This window comes from Engraulis encrasicolus, chromosome 11 (assembly GCF_034702125.1).
Source record: "Engraulis encrasicolus isolate BLACKSEA-1 chromosome 11, IST_EnEncr_1.0, whole genome shotgun sequence".
NCBI lineage: Eukaryota > Metazoa > Chordata > Actinopteri > Clupeiformes > Engraulidae > Engraulis > Engraulis encrasicolus.
Genome location: NC_085867.1, coordinates 56,313,422 through 56,331,878, shown reverse-complemented (window position 1 = coordinate 56,331,878; position 18,457 = coordinate 56,313,422). Strand labels below are relative to the sequence as shown.

Below are 18,457 nucleotides of genomic sequence, written 5' to 3'. Positions count from 1 at the left end.
ATGCCTGAAAGTGTCTGAATGCTATAGAATGCCAGCAGACTATTTTCGGATAGGCCATAGTGAATAACTTTGGACATAGCAGCTGTTGTACTCTAGCTAGAAAGGTCCTATTGGACTTAAATTGAAGCTCAGTATGGTAGGCAGTTTTTTTATTTACATTTGCTCCCGGACTAATATTTTTGTCAAATCTGAATCCCTATGGACCGTAACATGGTGGGAATTCCATTTAGAACCTGATGTCGTTAAATGCTAATACACAGCATAAAAGTAGATGTCACCCACTTGTGAGCTCTATTGGACTTGAAAGTCGATGATTATCAGGCAACCAATAAGATGCACTCCTCTTTTGCGGAGCAGGACAGTACTCTTTTTTTAGATGTTAAAACGACATAAGCATATTTGCTATACATCAAGTTCACAGGGAGAAAGGAAGCCAAACATATTCATCTAATTTCATGTTGAAACAGACACACCAGATTTTATTTATTTTTGACTGACACTTTTTGGATATGCTTGGTCAGGATCAACAATCACTACTACACTCCTACTCTATAAAATACCAAAAAGGTCCAATGGTCTTTGATAAACCAACTCATTTGTGACGTCCACGTTGATCTTAATTACATCACAATGGGTGATGATCTATGAACATGTACAGTTGGCCTTCTTATAGGCTATTATCTCCAACACAACTAACTGGTAACACTGACAAACACAACTGCCTTAGGCTGATAGCTGATAGGGCTAACTCTAAAACACAAACACACACACACACACACACACACACACACACACACACACACACACACACACACACACACACACACACACACACACACACACACACACAATATTGAAGGTGCACTGTGCAGGAAATGTTCAAAAAAGGTACTGCAACTATGCTGCTCATTGAAACTGGGTTGCCTATCGCCAAATTTGATCTTTTCATGACAGTTTACTAAGTAATAAACTAATATTTTCTGGTATGGCCCAAGTACAGTCATTTTTGAAGCTAAAAATGTCTATTTCTGGAAATTCAAAATGGCAGACCATGGAGAAGATCCCCCTTTTAATGTATTAAAAGTGCAATTTTCCCAGTCATAATGAATACTTGGAATTTGATGGTGGTGGTAAGTATTCATGAAAAAGGTAACATCAGTGAATGGGTAGCATGAATTCTGAAAATAAACAACTAAAAATCTTGCACAGTGTACCTTTAACTATCAACTAAACTGGTAATTATTGTTTTATTTTGTTTATTTGTTTGCCTTCAGTTCATCCCTTCCTCGAGCTCTTCCTCATCTTCCGCCGCTAGCAGAAGACAGGTGCGAGCGATAGCGCCGGTGACTGCATACGGGTCGCAGTTTGCAGAGGGTCGGCGGTCTTCCAAGTAGCCCCGTTTGTCCTGCCCGACTTGGCGAGGGATGCGGATGCTCGCTCCTCGATTAGCCACCCCAAAGGAAAACTTCTCCAGGCTGGAGGTCTCGTGCTGGCCTGTGAGGCGTCTCTTGTTGTCTAATCCGCCACGAGGATCGTACACCTTGATGTGTTCTTGATGTTTGGTGCTAAGCTTATCAATGGCTCTCTCGATATGTCTGTCAGATAAGAGGAATGTGTTGAGTTGTAGTTACAACAGTCTCTGTGTTTGAGGGTTAGTGTTTAAAGGCCTTATATACATTCCTGCAAAGGAGTCTGTACTCAAATAAACATTACAACCTAAATAAAGTTACTCATGTTCATTCTGTAAGTAACATAATTTACATTTGCCAATGTTAATTTAATTAACGACCCCAATAAAGGTACAGTAGTAATACAGACCTTGCGATGATGGATGCTGTAAAACACCATGGGTGCGGAACCATTTATGGCGCCTTTGGCCATCTTATCTGGCCCCCGGTATAATTTTAATGTTATACAGTTTCACATGAAATATAACATGTTTTGTAAAGCAATCTTAGAAATTACATTTGCAATAAAATTAAGTTATATTTTCGAGGGACCTAGTGAAGGGGGCGTCTGTTGTAAAGGTGTCCGCCTTCAATATAGGTTTAATTTGCAGGGAGAAATCCTGGTTTGTGTTCATAGTACAGACCTTGGAGGACTTCACAAAAAATTGAAGTGGCTCCTCAAATGAAAAAGGTTCCCCGCCCTCTGGGCAGGGTTGTCAGATGAGACTGATGATTTGCAGCCCAAAAAAATGCTAAAATCCTACCCAAGTGCCATTTTTACCTGCAGATGGCCATCCTAAGTAGCCCAATGGGGCGGGAAACCGCCCAATCTGGCAACACTGCCCCTGGTTAACTTTGTCTTTGCGATGGATGTTGTTTTACACTCACAATATTCCCCCATCCGCTCTCGTCGCCTGTGTACTGAAGTTGGTGTGGCATCCGGCACCATTCCAGTTCCCTTTCATGGGTTTGGGGTCTAGCGACGCCACTACCCCAAAGTCCTCACATACACGCTGCAGCAGGAATCGAGCCATCCACAGGTGATCCCCCATCTCTATTCCCTCACACGGGCCCACCTGGAACTCCCACTGCACAGGGAACAGAAAGGCACAAAATAATAATAGTCTATTTATTATTGATAATGATAATATAATATCACCATACACCATGGTCTCAAAACACTTTTATTATGATAAGTAATAATGAAATAATAAAATAAATCATGTGAACCCTTGATTCAGTAGCAATTAGACCTACAAATGGTTTTGCCTACAATATTCAGGTGTTAAAGGATCAGTCCACTCTTTTTTGATTTTCACATATTTGCAGTATTTCCAAGCATTATTCATGAATGTGCATATCATTTTCTTCTCAGTTTTTTTCAGTATTTAGATTTATTGGATCAGAATTATTAGCATAGCTTAGCATAATCACTGGAAGTGAATGGAGGCATTAGCATCAAGCCACAAATGATCACAGGACAGGATTAAACAGATGTTTTGCACTCTGGTGAATTTTACATTCATTTTAAAGTACTTTATAAGTACATTTGATTATGTTTTGTTTGCCCCCATAGACTTGCATTGCTACACTTAATTTGACTAAACTGTTAAACTAGGCAATGGAAACACATGGACGAAAATTATATGCACATTCACATATGCTGGGAAGTACTGCAAATATGTGAAAATCAAAAAAGGGTGGACTGTCCCCTTAACAAAAAATGCTATTCTTATTATTTTCACAAGTAACTGTAATTAACACATTGCCTTGTTGCAACTGTAACTCTTTCAGATACATTTTATTACCTCTGCCAGGGAGGTTATGTTTTCGGTCACGCTGGTTTATCTGTTTGTTTGTTTGTCTGTCAGCATGATAACTCGAAAAGTCAAGCACAGATTTGGATGAAAATCTGTGTTGAGTTGTTGGAAGTGACAAAAGGGACAAGTGATACAATTTTGATAGTGGAATTTTAAAAAAAGATTCTTCACTATAGCGGGTTAGGGCCAATTTTGACATTCCGGTTTCTAACTCAAAACAAGGCAGAAAGACTTGAAAAACAAATTAGGGTGTAACAGTCAAATTTTCTATTGAACAGCTTCCCTGGCGGTGGTCTGCACTCTCTGAGTGCATTTCTAGTGTGGTAGGAACTCCTCAACAACAGTGGTAATGTGAAACCTCGGATTAGTAACAATGTAACAAACAATTCAGTACCAACCTGTGCCTCCAGCTGCAGCATAAAGAATGGCAAAGGACACCTTGATGAAAATACTGTATGATGTGTCAGTGATGCGCAACCAGGAGTAAGAAGCTATAATTCAAATGCCTACCAATTCCAAATCACCTTGTTCTCCTGGTTTGCTTAAAGAGTGTTTATTTTTTAGTAGCTTATTGGCAGCATTTATGCTGCCCATTCAAATATTTGATATTTTTCATGAATATTTAGGTATACTACCACCAGCAGCTATTTACGTTTTCATTATGGCTTAAAAATGTACACTTTTCATACATACATAAGTGAATTTTCTCAATTTAAATCCATTTTGAATGACCAGTCATAGACAATTGAACATGGCATTGTTACAGAAATCAAGAACCATGGTGTCAGATAGCCTATGCGCACACTGATAATAACCAGGGGTGCCAAACTCAAATTCACAAGGGGCCAAAATCAAAATCTGGAATGAAGTGATGGACCAAACGCAATATGTATTTTTTTTTGTTTGAAAGCATACCTAAAATAGTGCATGCACACATTAATACTCAAAGGCAAATTTCATGAACACTCATAGTAGCTTGAATGTGCCTGAAGATACTCTGTTGTATGAGTGGGCGAGGTTGAATTTGCTATCCACTTCTATTCCTATGACACTCTAGACTTCATGTTCAAGTCATGTTACTACATGATCCACTACCATGATTTTCCGTGCCAAATAAAATGACCCTTTGGGCCAGATTTGGCCCCTGGGCCTGAGTTTGACATCCCTGACTTATACCAAAACACGTCTGTGATGGGCATGGTGTAAATACATTTTCAAAATAAGCCTGTGAGAGCCATTTTTACCTGCGATGGCATGACTTCAGCATTGGTGCCACAAATTTTGATTCCAGCATAGAGGCAGGCCTTGTAGTGACATTCCACAATATCCCTCCCATACGCACAGTCAGCTCCCACTCCACAGTAGTATGGCCCTGGTGAAAAATGGTAGCACGAGTATATAAGGTGATTAATAGGTTAAAGGTCCAATGTGTAATTCTGATAATATGACAGTCTCGCTGGACATGCAAATCTGACTAGCTATCACATTTGACATTTACATCAGACACCCAATTGGAAATTCACATTTGAATGGACATTCAAACTGAGAACTTCTCCATGGCTTAAATCAAAGCTGAGGTCATGAAGATAGCATCTTCTCACACATACAGGTGCGCGACACACATACATACATACACTCACCAGTCACTTTATTAGCCACACCTTTCCAAGTGTTCAAACCGAGCATCAGAATGGGTAATAAAAGTAATTTAAATGACTTTGAACATGGCATGACTGTTGGTGCCAGAAGGGCTTGGTTTCAGTATTTCAGAAACTACTGATCTACTGGGATATTCACACACAACCATCTCTAGGGTTTAGAGAGAATGGTCCGAAATAGATAAATATACAGTGAGCGGCAGTTCTGTAGGCAAAAAATGCCTTATTGTGCCAGAGGTCAGACTGGTTCGAGCTGATACAAAGGCAACATGCCTGCCATGCGGCTGACCCGGGTTACCCTGAGTTGCCAAAACCGGAGAAGGCCTACCTGTGCGTTCTCATAGCAGGGCAACCACAGCCAATCAGAGAGCAGTTATGATCAATCGTTTCTGCAGCGCATTAAACTGGAATGCTGAGAAATGCACGATGATAACCAATTATTTGAAATGCTGCAGTCATGTGCAGCCACTTCTTCATGCCTCTTACTTAAATGCTTGCGCATACTGCACAGTTTAATTGTATTTTTATCCGCTGAATTGGCTTGTGCTGATGATCAACCTTGTGCATAATTTTAATAATAATCTTAATTATCATTAAAAACTAACATTATCAGATGAGAGTGTCCACCAACAAAACAACTATTGGCAGTATCTGTACGAAGTATGAAGTGACAGGGCATTACCAACCAGCTCTGTAATCGCACATACAGTAATTGTGAATTAATATGTGTGCGTTAATTTCACTGAAGGTTCGTCAGAAGGAGCGGAAGAATTTCGAAATGTGTTGTGCGCCTTTACGCCGTGGAATGATCCTCACTCGCTGGACCAATCCGTTTCGAGATTTCAGCCAAAGAGTAGTTCAACCCCACCCTAACCAAAAACATACTGCCAATGCCAGTTTTGAGATGTAGAGTAAATTGCCATGGCAGCATCGTCAAACATCTGTCCACCTTTCGTAGTATGGGTTAACCACCCAGATAGCAGAAGGGCGTTGAAAAGACGGTGAATCATCGTTCTGTTCGCCGACCATACGGCGTTGAATAATCGTTGATCAGCGGCGTTGTTTCAACGCCCGTTTGCTCATATGGTTTTGCGTTGAAACAACGTTGAAAATTGGCGGTGTGGCGGCAGAGAATCACCCCCTTTTCACCCTTTATTCAACCACGGATTTCGGTCGTTTTATAGTTGAATTTTGGGCAATCATTCACCCATCATTACTTCCTGTTTTATCTACAACAGGAAGGCTATAAATTACACAAAAATATGCTAAATTAAACAACCAGTAGCCTACACGTACCATGTCTCAGCTACAACCACAATTCACAACATTGGGGCTCTTGCCCCTTATCAAAAAATCCTTAAGGAATCCAGTAAGGTAAATCCTGTAGGATCTCTATCAGATTTTGGAACCAAAATCCTACAGGAATCCTATTGGAATCCAGAAGGCAGAATCCTACAGGATTCCTTTAGGATTTCAATGTTCCTATAGGATTATTTGTTCCAAAATCTGATAGAAATCCAATAGGATTCTGATGGGATAATTCCTATAGGATTTAAATTCCTATAGGATTTATTCTTACAGGATTTCTATTCCTATAGGATTTGTATTCTATGGGATTTATTATAATAGGATTTTAAAACATAGCTCACATAAACATAAAGCAAAAAAACAACACAGCAAATGAAATGGTCATATGCGAAATATATTTATTATTTCATTATTTGATCATTGTGTGGGTGTCATTTTTGCCTCATCTGAACAGTCCTATGCCATTGCTTGCTTGATCATTGAAGTGTCCACATCAAATTTGTTTGTGAAGTAGTCTGAAAAAACAAACAAACAAACATACAGAGCAGACCAACACATGGAAAATTAAGACATGAGAAAATACATAGGCCTACTGAACAGACTTTAAAACTCTATTGAGAATCTGTGGCATGTGCGGGAGAGGGTTTTTTGTGTTGTTGAAAACAATGCGTGTAGCATGGATGGAAATCTTGTGACATTGTCAGACATTTACAGTGCATCCCGTAGGCTAAGTAATTCACATGTTTTGAGTGTCATGGCAAAAGCTACCTGTTTCTAATACTTTTGCACATAAAAAAATGTTGTCATTATGGGGTGTTGTGTGTACAATTTTGAGTAAAAGAAAGGCAAGCTGAGAAAGGAATTGAATCCATTGTGGAATAAGGCTGTAACATAACAATGTGTGGAAAAAGTGAAGTGCTGACAGTACTATACTTGCTGGATGTACTGTATAAAAAATATTCCTTGTCTGAGAACTTTGCTGTTTATGTAAGCAAGGTATTGTAGTGAAAAGGTACTCACTTATGAGGTTTTTATGTTGAATTTTACTGGTGGTTTTCCGGTATACAAGTGCGTGGCTAGGACCTGCCTTCCAAAAACTGCCAACATATGGTCTGTTGCCCTCCTGGGGTCACTTCTTGTGGTTGTCTGTGATCTCTGTTGTCGGGCCTACTTGAACCTAAAACAAAACCAAAGCACAGGAAGAGAATAGTTGCACTCATTTTAATGAACACCAAAACAGACTCTTGGCTGAGTTGTGATTACCTCATTCGCTCATTTTTAAAGCCTCATTACCTCATTCACTCATTTTCTCTTAAAGCCCATAGACTCTTAAGTTTTAACTCCAAGATGTATTCTAGATGATGAGTGACAGTATAGCAATCATTTCTGAATGTTAAGCAGTCATGCAACAATGCCACCAGGTCACATTTAACTTAATTATGATCTTATGTGTAGTTTTAGACTTACCGTTTTTCTTGCTATTCTCAAGTATTTCCATCTGGCACCAAGAAGGCTGATGTTCCTGTTTGTTTATCTGATTTTGACTTGTGAATTCACTGTGAAAACAAGAGGGACCCATTCAGTGAAGGCAATATGAACTCAGGAGTTGCACTTATATTAAAAGTGATATAACTTACATTATAAAATGATAATGGCGTGGCATCTGGGGTCAGCGGTCCCAGAGCTTATTCTCGCTGCTCCCATTCCCCCACATTGTAAAGAAAGTATTCAAATATACCCCATGTTCAAGAATTTCATGTAGCCACATTTCCGAGTAAACTAAGAGAACATGCCCTTCCTCCCGCCATGGGACATAGGGCCTAAATTTGAATAAATTCTTAGAAATGTGGGAACATGGGCCAGCAGGTATAAGCTGCGGGACCAATGGGCTGTGAGACCAATGGGCCTAAAAATGAATGTTAAGTCTTAGTGGGGACCACTCTGTGGGAACATAGACATGCACCCGTGGCATAGACTTATAATACTATGGATGCCAGGCCATTATCATTTTATCTTACTTCCAGTGTTGGGCAAGTTACTCAAAACAGTAATGCATTACTGATTACATGTTACTGTCTTTTCAAAATAATCTCTTACACTTCACTATTACCATATTTGACATGTAAGGCATTACACTACTTTTGCATTACTTTAGTTACTTTCCCCAAAAGAACTGTTGGCCTAAATGTGGATCTGGAAATTTATAAAAATGTAAATCAAGCTCATGAGTCATGACCTTTTCACCTCCCACCCAGGAGGTGTTTTTGGCAGCATGTAGACTAAACTACCAGGTTCAGGAATAGCCTCTTTCTGACCCACCACACTGAATAAATCCCACTAAAATCCAGGACATTGTAATGTGTTGTAACTTCAGTTATTTAGCATGGTAAGTAAGAAAAATGCCAGATTTTGCCATGTAATGCCTTACATTGCTGTTTGCATTACAGCAAAAAGTAATGCATTACAACAATTAATTACTTTTGTAATGCATTACTGCCCAACACTGCTCACTTCAAATGTCCAGTGGGAAAATGGGGAGATAACACTGAGGTGGTAAAGGCTGTGATGTGTGCTTGCAGTGGTGCATAGCAAGTTTGACAAAGAATAGATTATCATGATAAACTTACCGTAATGTCCTTTCAGTCAGTCATCATGGGCCACTTGAATGGTTTGACAGCCCCAACTCCAGCAGGAAACTTGAGGACGTTACTGCAGAAATAGACCTACATTTTAGACTGCAACGTTGTCAGACTATAAACACACGACCAACATACAATGTGATATTGCAAACCATACAATATAAATCCAAATAAAAACTCACCTGCTTGCTGGGTAGGCTACGTTTCACACGTTAGCAAACTTGCTAACGGTAAAGTTACGGCGGCACTTCAGAAGTCGGATATCGATTAGTAAACGCGTAGAAGAGGTCCTTGAAGTGACAGTATTACAGGCAAACATTTCGGCAAGTTAATTAAACGTTTTAGTTCTTTTTTTTTATCAAGCCCGAGTTACATAGTCCAATAGCTAACCTGAAAACGGTTGAATATGTGACTGCAACGTCCAGTTTGTTTCCCTTGACAACCAAAATCAATCAAAATCAACCAAAATCATTTCAAACTTAGCTGCGCTCGCTTAGCTGCGGAATCTTGTAAATCCTATAGGATTTTCTAATCTTATAGGAGACAATGAAATTCCTATTGGAATGTATATAAATCCTATAGGATTTTCGTAGACCTATAGAATCTTAAGGGTAAAAACAAAAATCCTATTGGATTTTAGATGAATCCTATTGGATTTTCAGAATCCTATTGGAAAAACAGAAAATCCTAAAGGATTTTTTGATAAGGGGCCTGTCTCGCACAAACGCACATCAACGACATTTTTCAACAATGAAAGTAAACATTTATTTATATTAGTGTAAGTAGCTTTGTGGTCTTCTCCAGGAAGAAGGGCTCCAAAGTATGCATAGATGTCGTCTGGAAAAGAAATAAGACACACATAAGTTGCGGCTGGACATTGATTCGCTTGACATATGAACGTGGGCTACTGCATCGCTAGCTGAACGGATCCTCGTGTTTACCCTCTGCAAGAGCTGAGGTTTGTTTTTTTCCCCCAACTTTTAACGCTGCGTGCCACGATTAAATTATGCCTCATTCAGCGGGTGTCATCATCAAAATAAGCCACGTAACTCTGAACTCCTTTGACTGAAAGAGTAGTCGCTGTCTTGACAGGGTTTTTTTTTTTTAACAGAACGAGATTTCAGACTTGCCTTCAAAAAGTACACTGCCGTAATGCGATTCTAAAAACATCTGAACCCGGAATATTTTTCATGAAGTATAATGTTGGTAATTTCGTTGAGTATTGCTAGAGTGTTCCGCCAAGGTGAGTTTGTGGCTAAATACTTTAAGAACAGCTACTATTACAGTCCATTCGGGTAGAAAAAAAACACGACTCATTGCGGGAAGAAACTCAGCTACGGCAACACTAGTGGTACCAAACGCACTAGCAGTTACATTGCACACAAACGCGATTCTTTGTGCTGTGCTGCTGCCCCTTGTATCGTTAACATAACATAGGCCTGGCTACCTCACAAGGGCTTCCCCATTACATCAAGAACCATTTCATCAGTGCAACAACACATATTTCACCAGTTTCACTCCTCTCATTTCATTGAAAAATGTGTAAGACTCTAGCTGGCAAAGAACTAACACAGGGCCTACAGCAACAACATATATCTCAACCATGAAACTAAACATTGATCAGTGTTACCATGCAAGCTTTATTCTGGCATGGGAAATATAGGCAGATATACAGCACACAGCTTTCAACAGCTGCCCTGTACTTCTTGGCATCTTTAATTCCAACAGCATCCTCAATATGTTCTAGCTCACAGGCTACCTCTGTTGCACTTTTACATATTAAAAGGCAATTCTTTTTTTAATTGTAGTAGTAGTAGTATACCTCTGACAGTTTCATGCATATGGAATGTCTATATACTAGCACTCAAGTATAGATGTGAGTTGCCAAAAATATGTAATTTTAAAGAGGTCTGCCAGAACCCCTTGTGTAATTAGCAGATTTGTTTTTTTTCTGAATTTAGTTTTCTAAAAAAAAGATGAACAAGCTTTAGCTAAGCAAGCATAAATGGCTCACCAATTGGTCAGGTCGGCCTGCCTGGAAAGCCTTCTGATGTACATCGGGCATACACAGTGTGTCCAACTCCCCAATCTGATGTAGACACCTGCCAAACAATGTACACAGGAAAAAGTTGTTATTCTCTATTATTATGGCATTTCACAATCACAAACAGTTAGGGCCAGAAATATAAACAAACAAAGTACAGACTCTCAGCATTCATTTCAGGGTGTTGTTTACATGCAAAGCACATTGATAGGATAAAAAGTGCAACAATTTTTGTATGTACGCTGCTGCCCTCTTTTAGAGGGTTCAAACATATGGACAGATGAGACAAATTTCAGGCTGCAATTGACTGAAAATTATTTTGCAACCAAATATTAAAGTGACAGTCACAGTGAGAGCATTATGCTTGTCTCATTTCAAATCCATGGGGTGGTGTACAGATGTAAACAAGAGGAACATTGTGTGGATAACCATATATTTATGAACCTAACTGTATATGGAGCAGGTGTGGATCTACCGGTACTCACATTTATCCTCCTCAGAACATTTCCATCACAATTTAACTGTTCATAATGTACATCATGGCATTGCCAAGTATAACTGGTGTAAAACCCCCATTTCTATCTGGTAGTAATAAGACATTGCTTTTACAACATAGTGTAATAAGCATTTGGCTGTAACCAACTGGACTTCTACTTTTAGCTTGAACAGTCCTGCAGCTTCCATTTAAACTCTGGATGACATGAAATGGATGAATGAGAATCAGTCACAGTAGGACAGGTGCTGTAGAATAGGTGAAGTGTGGCACATACAATGTGTTGAGGTAACCTTATTTGCCTATAAGTACTGTGGCGTACCTACATGCGGTTAGTGATCCGGCAGATCCATGCTGGCATTTGGCACAGCATCTGCATCAGCCACTGTAGCATTAACACCTGCAAAAACAAAATAATGAACAGGGTTTAGGTTAGGTGTATGGCAAAACTCAGTATTGTGTTGCTTTCTTATGACTGTATAACTGTGTACATTCACCTGGTATTAGTGGTCTGGTCCATGCATGTTGACAACTGGCACAGCATCCACATCACCGCCACTGTAGCAGTAACAGCTGGAAACACACACACACTAGAGTGTGGCTCGGGCCGTATTTTTCTGTCCGAGCCCGGCCCTCAGCCGACAGAAAAGTGATCGACCCCGACCCGAGCCCGAGACTATTTAAAATGTTTGTGTCCGAACCCGTCCGAAGCCCGAGACCACTGTAATAACAACAGAACCTGTGCGCAAGCAAGATTTTCTATGTGGGCTCCTCCATACTCAAAATAGCACGTGATAAATAGCCAAGATAGGCAAAGACGTTAGGATGAGGCAATTTGCAGTAGCCTAATTTAGTTACGCACGCATAGTAAGTATAAACACACACACACACACACACACACACACACACACATGTGACAGCGCACCTTATGTTTCCTTCGGTTAGACTAAACCAGAGATATTGGGTGCGGTGTCCAAATGCATGGGAGGGGCGTGAGAGGATAAGAAAGGCGAAAACTAGGGAATACGTTTTGGATGCAGTCAGCACGCTATCGAAGCATTTGTTACGTTACTGTTAATGCAAATAAATCCCCGCGAGCCCTGTGAAGCTGCTGCTCCTTGTGGTTAAGAAGGATGGGCTATAATTTAACCCAGAAGAACCTGTTCGGCCCCCAAGAGAATGTCATTTCCCCTGGTGTCTATGCGGTCAATATAAAATCAGGAAAGGTTGCACGCGCATAGTTACAATTAAGTAAAAGTGACAACAATTAAGAAGAACCTACGTGAAGGACATGATATGTCACAGCGGACAAAGTAGTAACAGGAAACCTCTCCTACCTTACTCCACGTAGCTTGTGCATCTTCTTAGTTATCCATATTATGCTCCTTGCTAGCACATGCTGGAAATGTAATCCTTGGCGAACAATGCAGTGACAAACTTCGTCATTTTATGTTCAACATTCAAGACAGCCTCGGCATGCCAAAACATGGCATAGGCTACACTAGGCCTACAACAAAAGACCACGCGTCCGCTGACAACTGTTGATTTGGCGCTTTTAAGAAAACAAGTTGACTAGGCATCCCTACTCGGCTGACTGGGAGTGAGCGTCCATGTCGCCACTGGTAACTGGCGCGCGCATACAGCCAATAATAATCACTCGCACGAGTAGCCTACCAACATTTTCATTTATGCATATTCAATTATTTATTTTTTAATCACAAAACTGCCGTTTGCATGAACTGAAACGTTTCCTCTGGTTGCTAACAATTTTCACAATGTCTGTTTGCTTCCGTACCGAGTCCGACAGATATTCTATTTTTTTTGTCCGAGCCCGGCCCGGCCCGTCGGGTTCCGACCAGGCCCGTCGGGCTTCGGTCGGGTTGCCATGCTCTGACACACACACACACACACACACACACACAGAATACTATTTTTGTGATGATCACATCATACCTACAATAGAACCGTTTTCATCAAGGTTTGCCACTGTGGCATTACCTGCAGAATGAACAAGGTTCAACAGTTCAGGTCAGGTGTATGGCAAAACTCTTTTACTCTTTTATCTATAACTGAGTACATTCACCTGGTATTTGTGGTCTGGTCCATGCATGTTGACACCTGGCACAGTATCCACAGCACAGTCACTGTAGCATGAACAGCTGGAAACACACACACACACACACACACACACACACACATAGAGAGAATACCATTTTTGTAATGATCACATCATACCTACAATTTAACCATTTTCACCACGGTTTGCTAAGGTTGAATACAGATATCTGCTAGCTGGCATCTACTACAGAGGCAAGGATGAATCTACCACAATGAGTCAGATGTAACAGCAGTAAGTTATTAGCTGTCGGAAGTAACATGTCAGGATGTCAGTTCCTACAGGAATTGTATTAATGCTAAGGATGCAGCCAGATGTGGATAGATTTTTAGAAAATATTAGTTCCAAGTGTCTCTGCCTGATCACGGATCTTACACTTAACATGTGTCTAATTATAGGCATACCTCTTTTGTAGCTGTTTCTTATGGGTTCTGGTCAGCTAGTTTCTGTCCAGGTGATGAGAGAAGTCCCTGCTCTCTGCTGTTCCTGAGCTCTTGTGTGGATCCACTGAGGTTTCTGAATCAGTGAAAGCATACAATCAGACAACACATATGCACCAGCATTAAATTCATGCTTAATTCTATACCATAAAATATGATAACGATGCATACCATGAGTGCCAGGGCTCTAAATTGACTTTTCCCAACACCAGCAAGTGGAAGTAGTTCTGGTAGAAATCCATCTTACTAGCCAAACACATGGTGGGTCAAAGGAGTAAGTTGGTCTTCTCTACCAGGCAAAGTGACATTTCACCAGCATTTGGCCAGTTCACTGGTGTTAATTTAGAGCCCTGACGAATGCTATGCACCATTACCTCATGCTCCAAATGTCTAGGAGAAACTAAAGCCGTATAGGATGACTTTGCAAGTGACAGCATTTATAAGGTTCGGTGGCTATCTGCAGTAACAGCTCCACAGCCCTTTCCAATTACAAAAAAAAAAATCTGTGGCAGCTGCTTTCTTAACATGATGATAAATGCTCCGGTTTAATAACACGTTTAGCCTGATACACTGATGACAATTTAGCAGACGTGAAATAAATGGCATTATATACGAGGTAGGGAAATTATGTATTACCAAGGGAAAGGCGTCTTACCTGTCATCTGTGAAATGTTGCGGTTTTGCTATCTTAACTTTAGCTAATGTTGCTAGCTACGTGAGATAACAAACTCGGTTCAGGACAGGTAGTGAGTGACTCTAATGCTGCCTGGAAATGAATGCTGGTACTCGTTAACGAGTAGTATATCGCAAAACAAGCCGTCAAGCCCTTGAACCATTAAAGCGGCTTAAATACATACTTTTAATCCATTTTGTAAAGCAGAGCTCATCAACAAGCCCCGACTCTGGCAGTTGAGAATTAAATTCCGTTCCCTTGACAACCCAAATAGTTTACTTTGAGCTCGCGCTACTGCCGCAGGCCGGCTTTCATGCTGCCACATCCAAACTTTCAGAATTTCTTACCTTGATTTCCGAAGAATTGATCTTTCGCCAGTGTTGTGGTGGTACTTGTGTAGGAACAATGAAACAGCTGGTTGCATGTGCAGGAAAATGTCCTTTCTGTAGTCGATGCAAGGCAATAATAATGCCTATGTGGCATTAGGCCTATCTGTTTTTTTATTAGTAGGCTATTATTCTTTTAGAACTGTCTTTCCGATGTGCTTTCAAAAAATTAAAAATATTAACATCGTATCGAGGTGAGGACACGCAATAAATTAACTTTAAAAAGATGGCAAGCCTGCAGTGTAAGGTTGAAAGTTTGTCGGCAAAACTGGCGATGATTCAACGCTGTATGTTCGACCTTCGCCGACGGTCGGCAGATCAACCTTAACCCACGGTGATTAAACAGCGTTTATTCGACCTTCTACGGCGTTAAGAATTCAACGTCTCACGGCGCCTTTTCGGCGTTGTTTTTTTGACCAACGACGGAAAACGACCATTCTGACCAGAATTCATCGCCTTTTCAACGTCCCTCTGCTATCTGGGCAAGAACATGCTGCATGTAACAGTGCGCTTTTAGCACCTTTCTTTTTTGTAGTATAATTACACAAAGATTTTTATTTTGACACACCTCCGTTACACTAGTCCTACAGTAGACTTCTTCACTGTCATGGGTGTCTATGGAGCTTCCTGCCCCCCTCCTTCTATCCCCCTCTAATGTTTCCGTTTTTCTGATTCATATTTCTATGCTTTCCATATCCTCTTCCCTGTCTCTGTATGCTGTGGGAAGAGGTATGTTTCTCCACTTTTCTCTTTCCCTAATCTTACTTAAATCTCCTTTCTATTCTGTCATCCACCAGTTGTATCACAGTAATCCTGAACACTATTCCGTGTATTACCCCTTTCCTAATGTATTACACGAATATGATGCCTGGTTTCCATGTATTTTAATGTGTTAGCGCCACCCGGTGTAACATAAGCCAGTGGCATCGTGACAATCCTTTAGCTTAGCGTTGCTAACGCTAGTCACGAGTATTTAGCATTCCTTTTTATGATCTTCTCAGGAGTGGGAGTGTGCAGCCCAAGCCCCATGGTGATATGTACTGTGTCTGATATTCCAGGTGTGTGTTTATTTTCGTTGTTTGAGTATAATGTGTAAAAAAAATGTAAATGTGACCCTGGCAACTTAGCTAACTCATTCGTTATGCTAGCGGAGTTTTGCTAAGTTAGCTAGCCAGGGCACACTGAGTTTCATAATGAGAAGCAGGCTATGTTCTTGGTAGCACTTCTTTAACCTAGCGATTTTATTTGGTTTTATTCATGTGTTTTCACCGTGTTTGGTGCTGCTGTTAAATGTGTTTATTATAACTGGCCTGTCTCTGTATGCTGTGGGAAGAGGAGTGGGAGTGTGCAGCCCAAGCCCCATGGTGATATGTACTGTGTCTGATATTACAGAAACACTAAAACATCATATGAATCGTCACCTTGTGTCGGAGTCATCCTTATTTCAACTATTCAACACAACGCAGAGTGAAATCCAAACCGGTTACATTGGTGCCGTGACTCCGCTTCGCTTGATCAACGCCTGCTTGATCCCGGGACTGCTGCGCTTCTCTCCTTCTTCACGCAGGGGTGCACTTGTTTGTCTGTCTGTATGCTCGTATGTGTGTTTGTGCGTGTGCGCGCGTGCGTGTGAGGTATTCTATGACGTGCATACCGTTTAGGGCATATAGTATCACATTGTGTTTTTAGTGTTTCTGCAAATGTGTCTCTTAATGCTCTTTCACTTCGAACCTCTCTCTATTTTTTTTCTCATAGTAGTACTTGAGTTTTGACTATTAGAGCTCTGCAGATTTATTTAAGTGTCTTGAGCTGAAATAGTAATTATTTTGTTTTACTGAGATATTTGTGTCATAGGCATTCCGGGTTTGAATTGATTTATGCTATAAGATGGCTGAGGGTGGTGATAGCTTTGCTGGGGATGCTGATGTGGTTGAGCCCTTTATGTTTAGAGACCGCTCGCGTCTGGCTGGTATTGGCAGAGCTTATCCTTTGGGGATTCACAGTTTTGGTAGGGGGAGGCAGGTCGGTAATGTGGGACAGGTTAACTTGGTTAGAGGTCCAGTGGCCACTTCCACTCCCCTGAGAGACACTGCTTATATGCCCTGCACGGATCAAGCCACACCAGCAGCACATATAGCCCCTGCAGTCACACAGCCTATGGGAATAGCCCCTATGCCTACACTGATTGCACACACAGGCCCTTCTCCTGCCACATGTCCAGCCCCTACACCCAACACACAGGTGATTACTGCAGACACACTGGGCATTGTCTTGTCAGATCTGGCTAAGCAGATCAATAGTAACATTACTGCCAGTATAGCCGCACTGCAGCAGGCCAGTGGTCAGCCGCACCCTAGCCACTCTTCACCGTCCCTTACAGAAGCAGATGCCTCAAGAGTTAGTGTGACTGTCCAGTCAGATGCCAAGCTCCCTCCCTTCTTCAGGGGTGACCACACAGACAAGTTTTCAGTCGATGAATGGGAGGATGTAGTGCTGAACCACCTTCGCAATGTGAACCGCACAGAGCGGGAGAAGTCTGACTTTGTCATGAGTCGTCTGTTAGGCAAGGCGAGGGATGTAGTGAGAGTCTCTCTTCGGTGCAGCTCTGAGCCAGCCCCTGGTCACACCGTATCTGCTGTATTCGATATCTTGAAGAGGAATTTTAGTGAGTTGACATACTCCAACATGCCCATGAGAGACTTCTACAATACTCTTCCACACCACGGTGAGTCTGCTATGGAGTACTGGATTCGTCTAAACAAAGCCATTGATGTGGCGGAGGAATGTCTACGGAGACAGCGGAGAGTTCTGGAGGAACCAGGAGCAGAGTTAGTAACAATGTTTGTGTCTCACTGCCCAGACCCCAGTCTTGCTGTGTCTCTCTCGTTTAAGCCAGCTGAGAAGTGGACGCCGTCTGAGATCCAGGAGAGAGTGGACGCACGTCAGAGGGTGCTGAAGAGGAATGAAGGGGTGGCCCGATCTTCTCCTTCGCCAGTGTCTACGGAGGGTGTGCGCCCACTCACCCAGTTCACTGTCCAGCACGCTGAGCCTGTCCCCCCACCCATGGCTCCGCCGGTGTTCCAGTCCCATGCCCCCGCAATGCCTGAGTCTGCCCAGCCACTCAGTACCCCTGCTGCTGAGCCGAGCCTCTCTCATGTAGTGACCATGTTGGACAAAGTACTTTCAGTGTGCACTGCCTCCATGCCCCCGCACGCCATGTCCCCGCGCGCCGTGCCAGCCCAGCGGAGCCAGTACACAAACCGTGAGACACGCCAGCCATGCAGAGTGTGTGGTTCACTACAGCACACTACATTCAGCCACTGTAAAATGGACCGGCTTTGCCGCAACTGCCTGCAGCCTGGCCATGTCAAGAGTGCATGCCCCACAGCACATCAGTCTCAAGTTGGTGCTGCCCATGTCCCGCCCACGCAG

General features: G+C 41.8%; 1 protein-coding gene and 2 long non-coding RNA genes across 3 annotated transcripts in view; all 3 read right to left on the bottom strand.

Moving 5' to 3' along the window:
• Positions 1–1,239: 1,239 nt before the first annotated feature.
• LOC134458621 (glutamine synthetase-like) overlaps positions 1,240–18,457 on the bottom strand; it is a 29,641-nt gene continuing 12,423 nt past the window's right edge. Inside the window, exons 6-8 of the mRNA XM_063211046.1 lie at positions 4,513–4,640; positions 2,337–2,536; positions 1,240–1,595 (exon numbers count right to left, since the gene is read on the bottom strand). Of these exons, the coding sequence (XP_063067116.1) occupies positions 1,271–1,595; positions 2,337–2,536; positions 4,513–4,640 (653 nt within the window). The 3' untranslated portion in view covers positions 1,240–1,270. The remainder of the gene's footprint in view (positions 1,596–2,336; positions 2,537–4,512; positions 4,641–18,457) is intronic.
• LOC134459120 (uncharacterized) lies at positions 7,312–9,152 on the bottom strand. Its single transcript, XR_010036773.1, has 4 exons — positions 9,056–9,152; positions 8,862–8,943; positions 7,702–7,790; positions 7,312–7,411 (listed from the first exon to the last, which is right to left on the bottom strand). It is a non-coding gene; the product is annotated as an uncharacterized LOC134459120 (long non-coding RNA).
• LOC134458620 (uncharacterized) lies at positions 9,614–14,973 on the bottom strand. The gene is made up of 7 exons (XR_010036595.1): positions 14,622–14,973; positions 13,931–14,042; positions 13,494–13,569; positions 11,908–11,983; positions 11,737–11,810; positions 10,888–10,975; positions 9,614–9,710 (listed from the first exon to the last, which is right to left on the bottom strand). It is a non-coding gene; the product is annotated as an uncharacterized LOC134458620 (long non-coding RNA).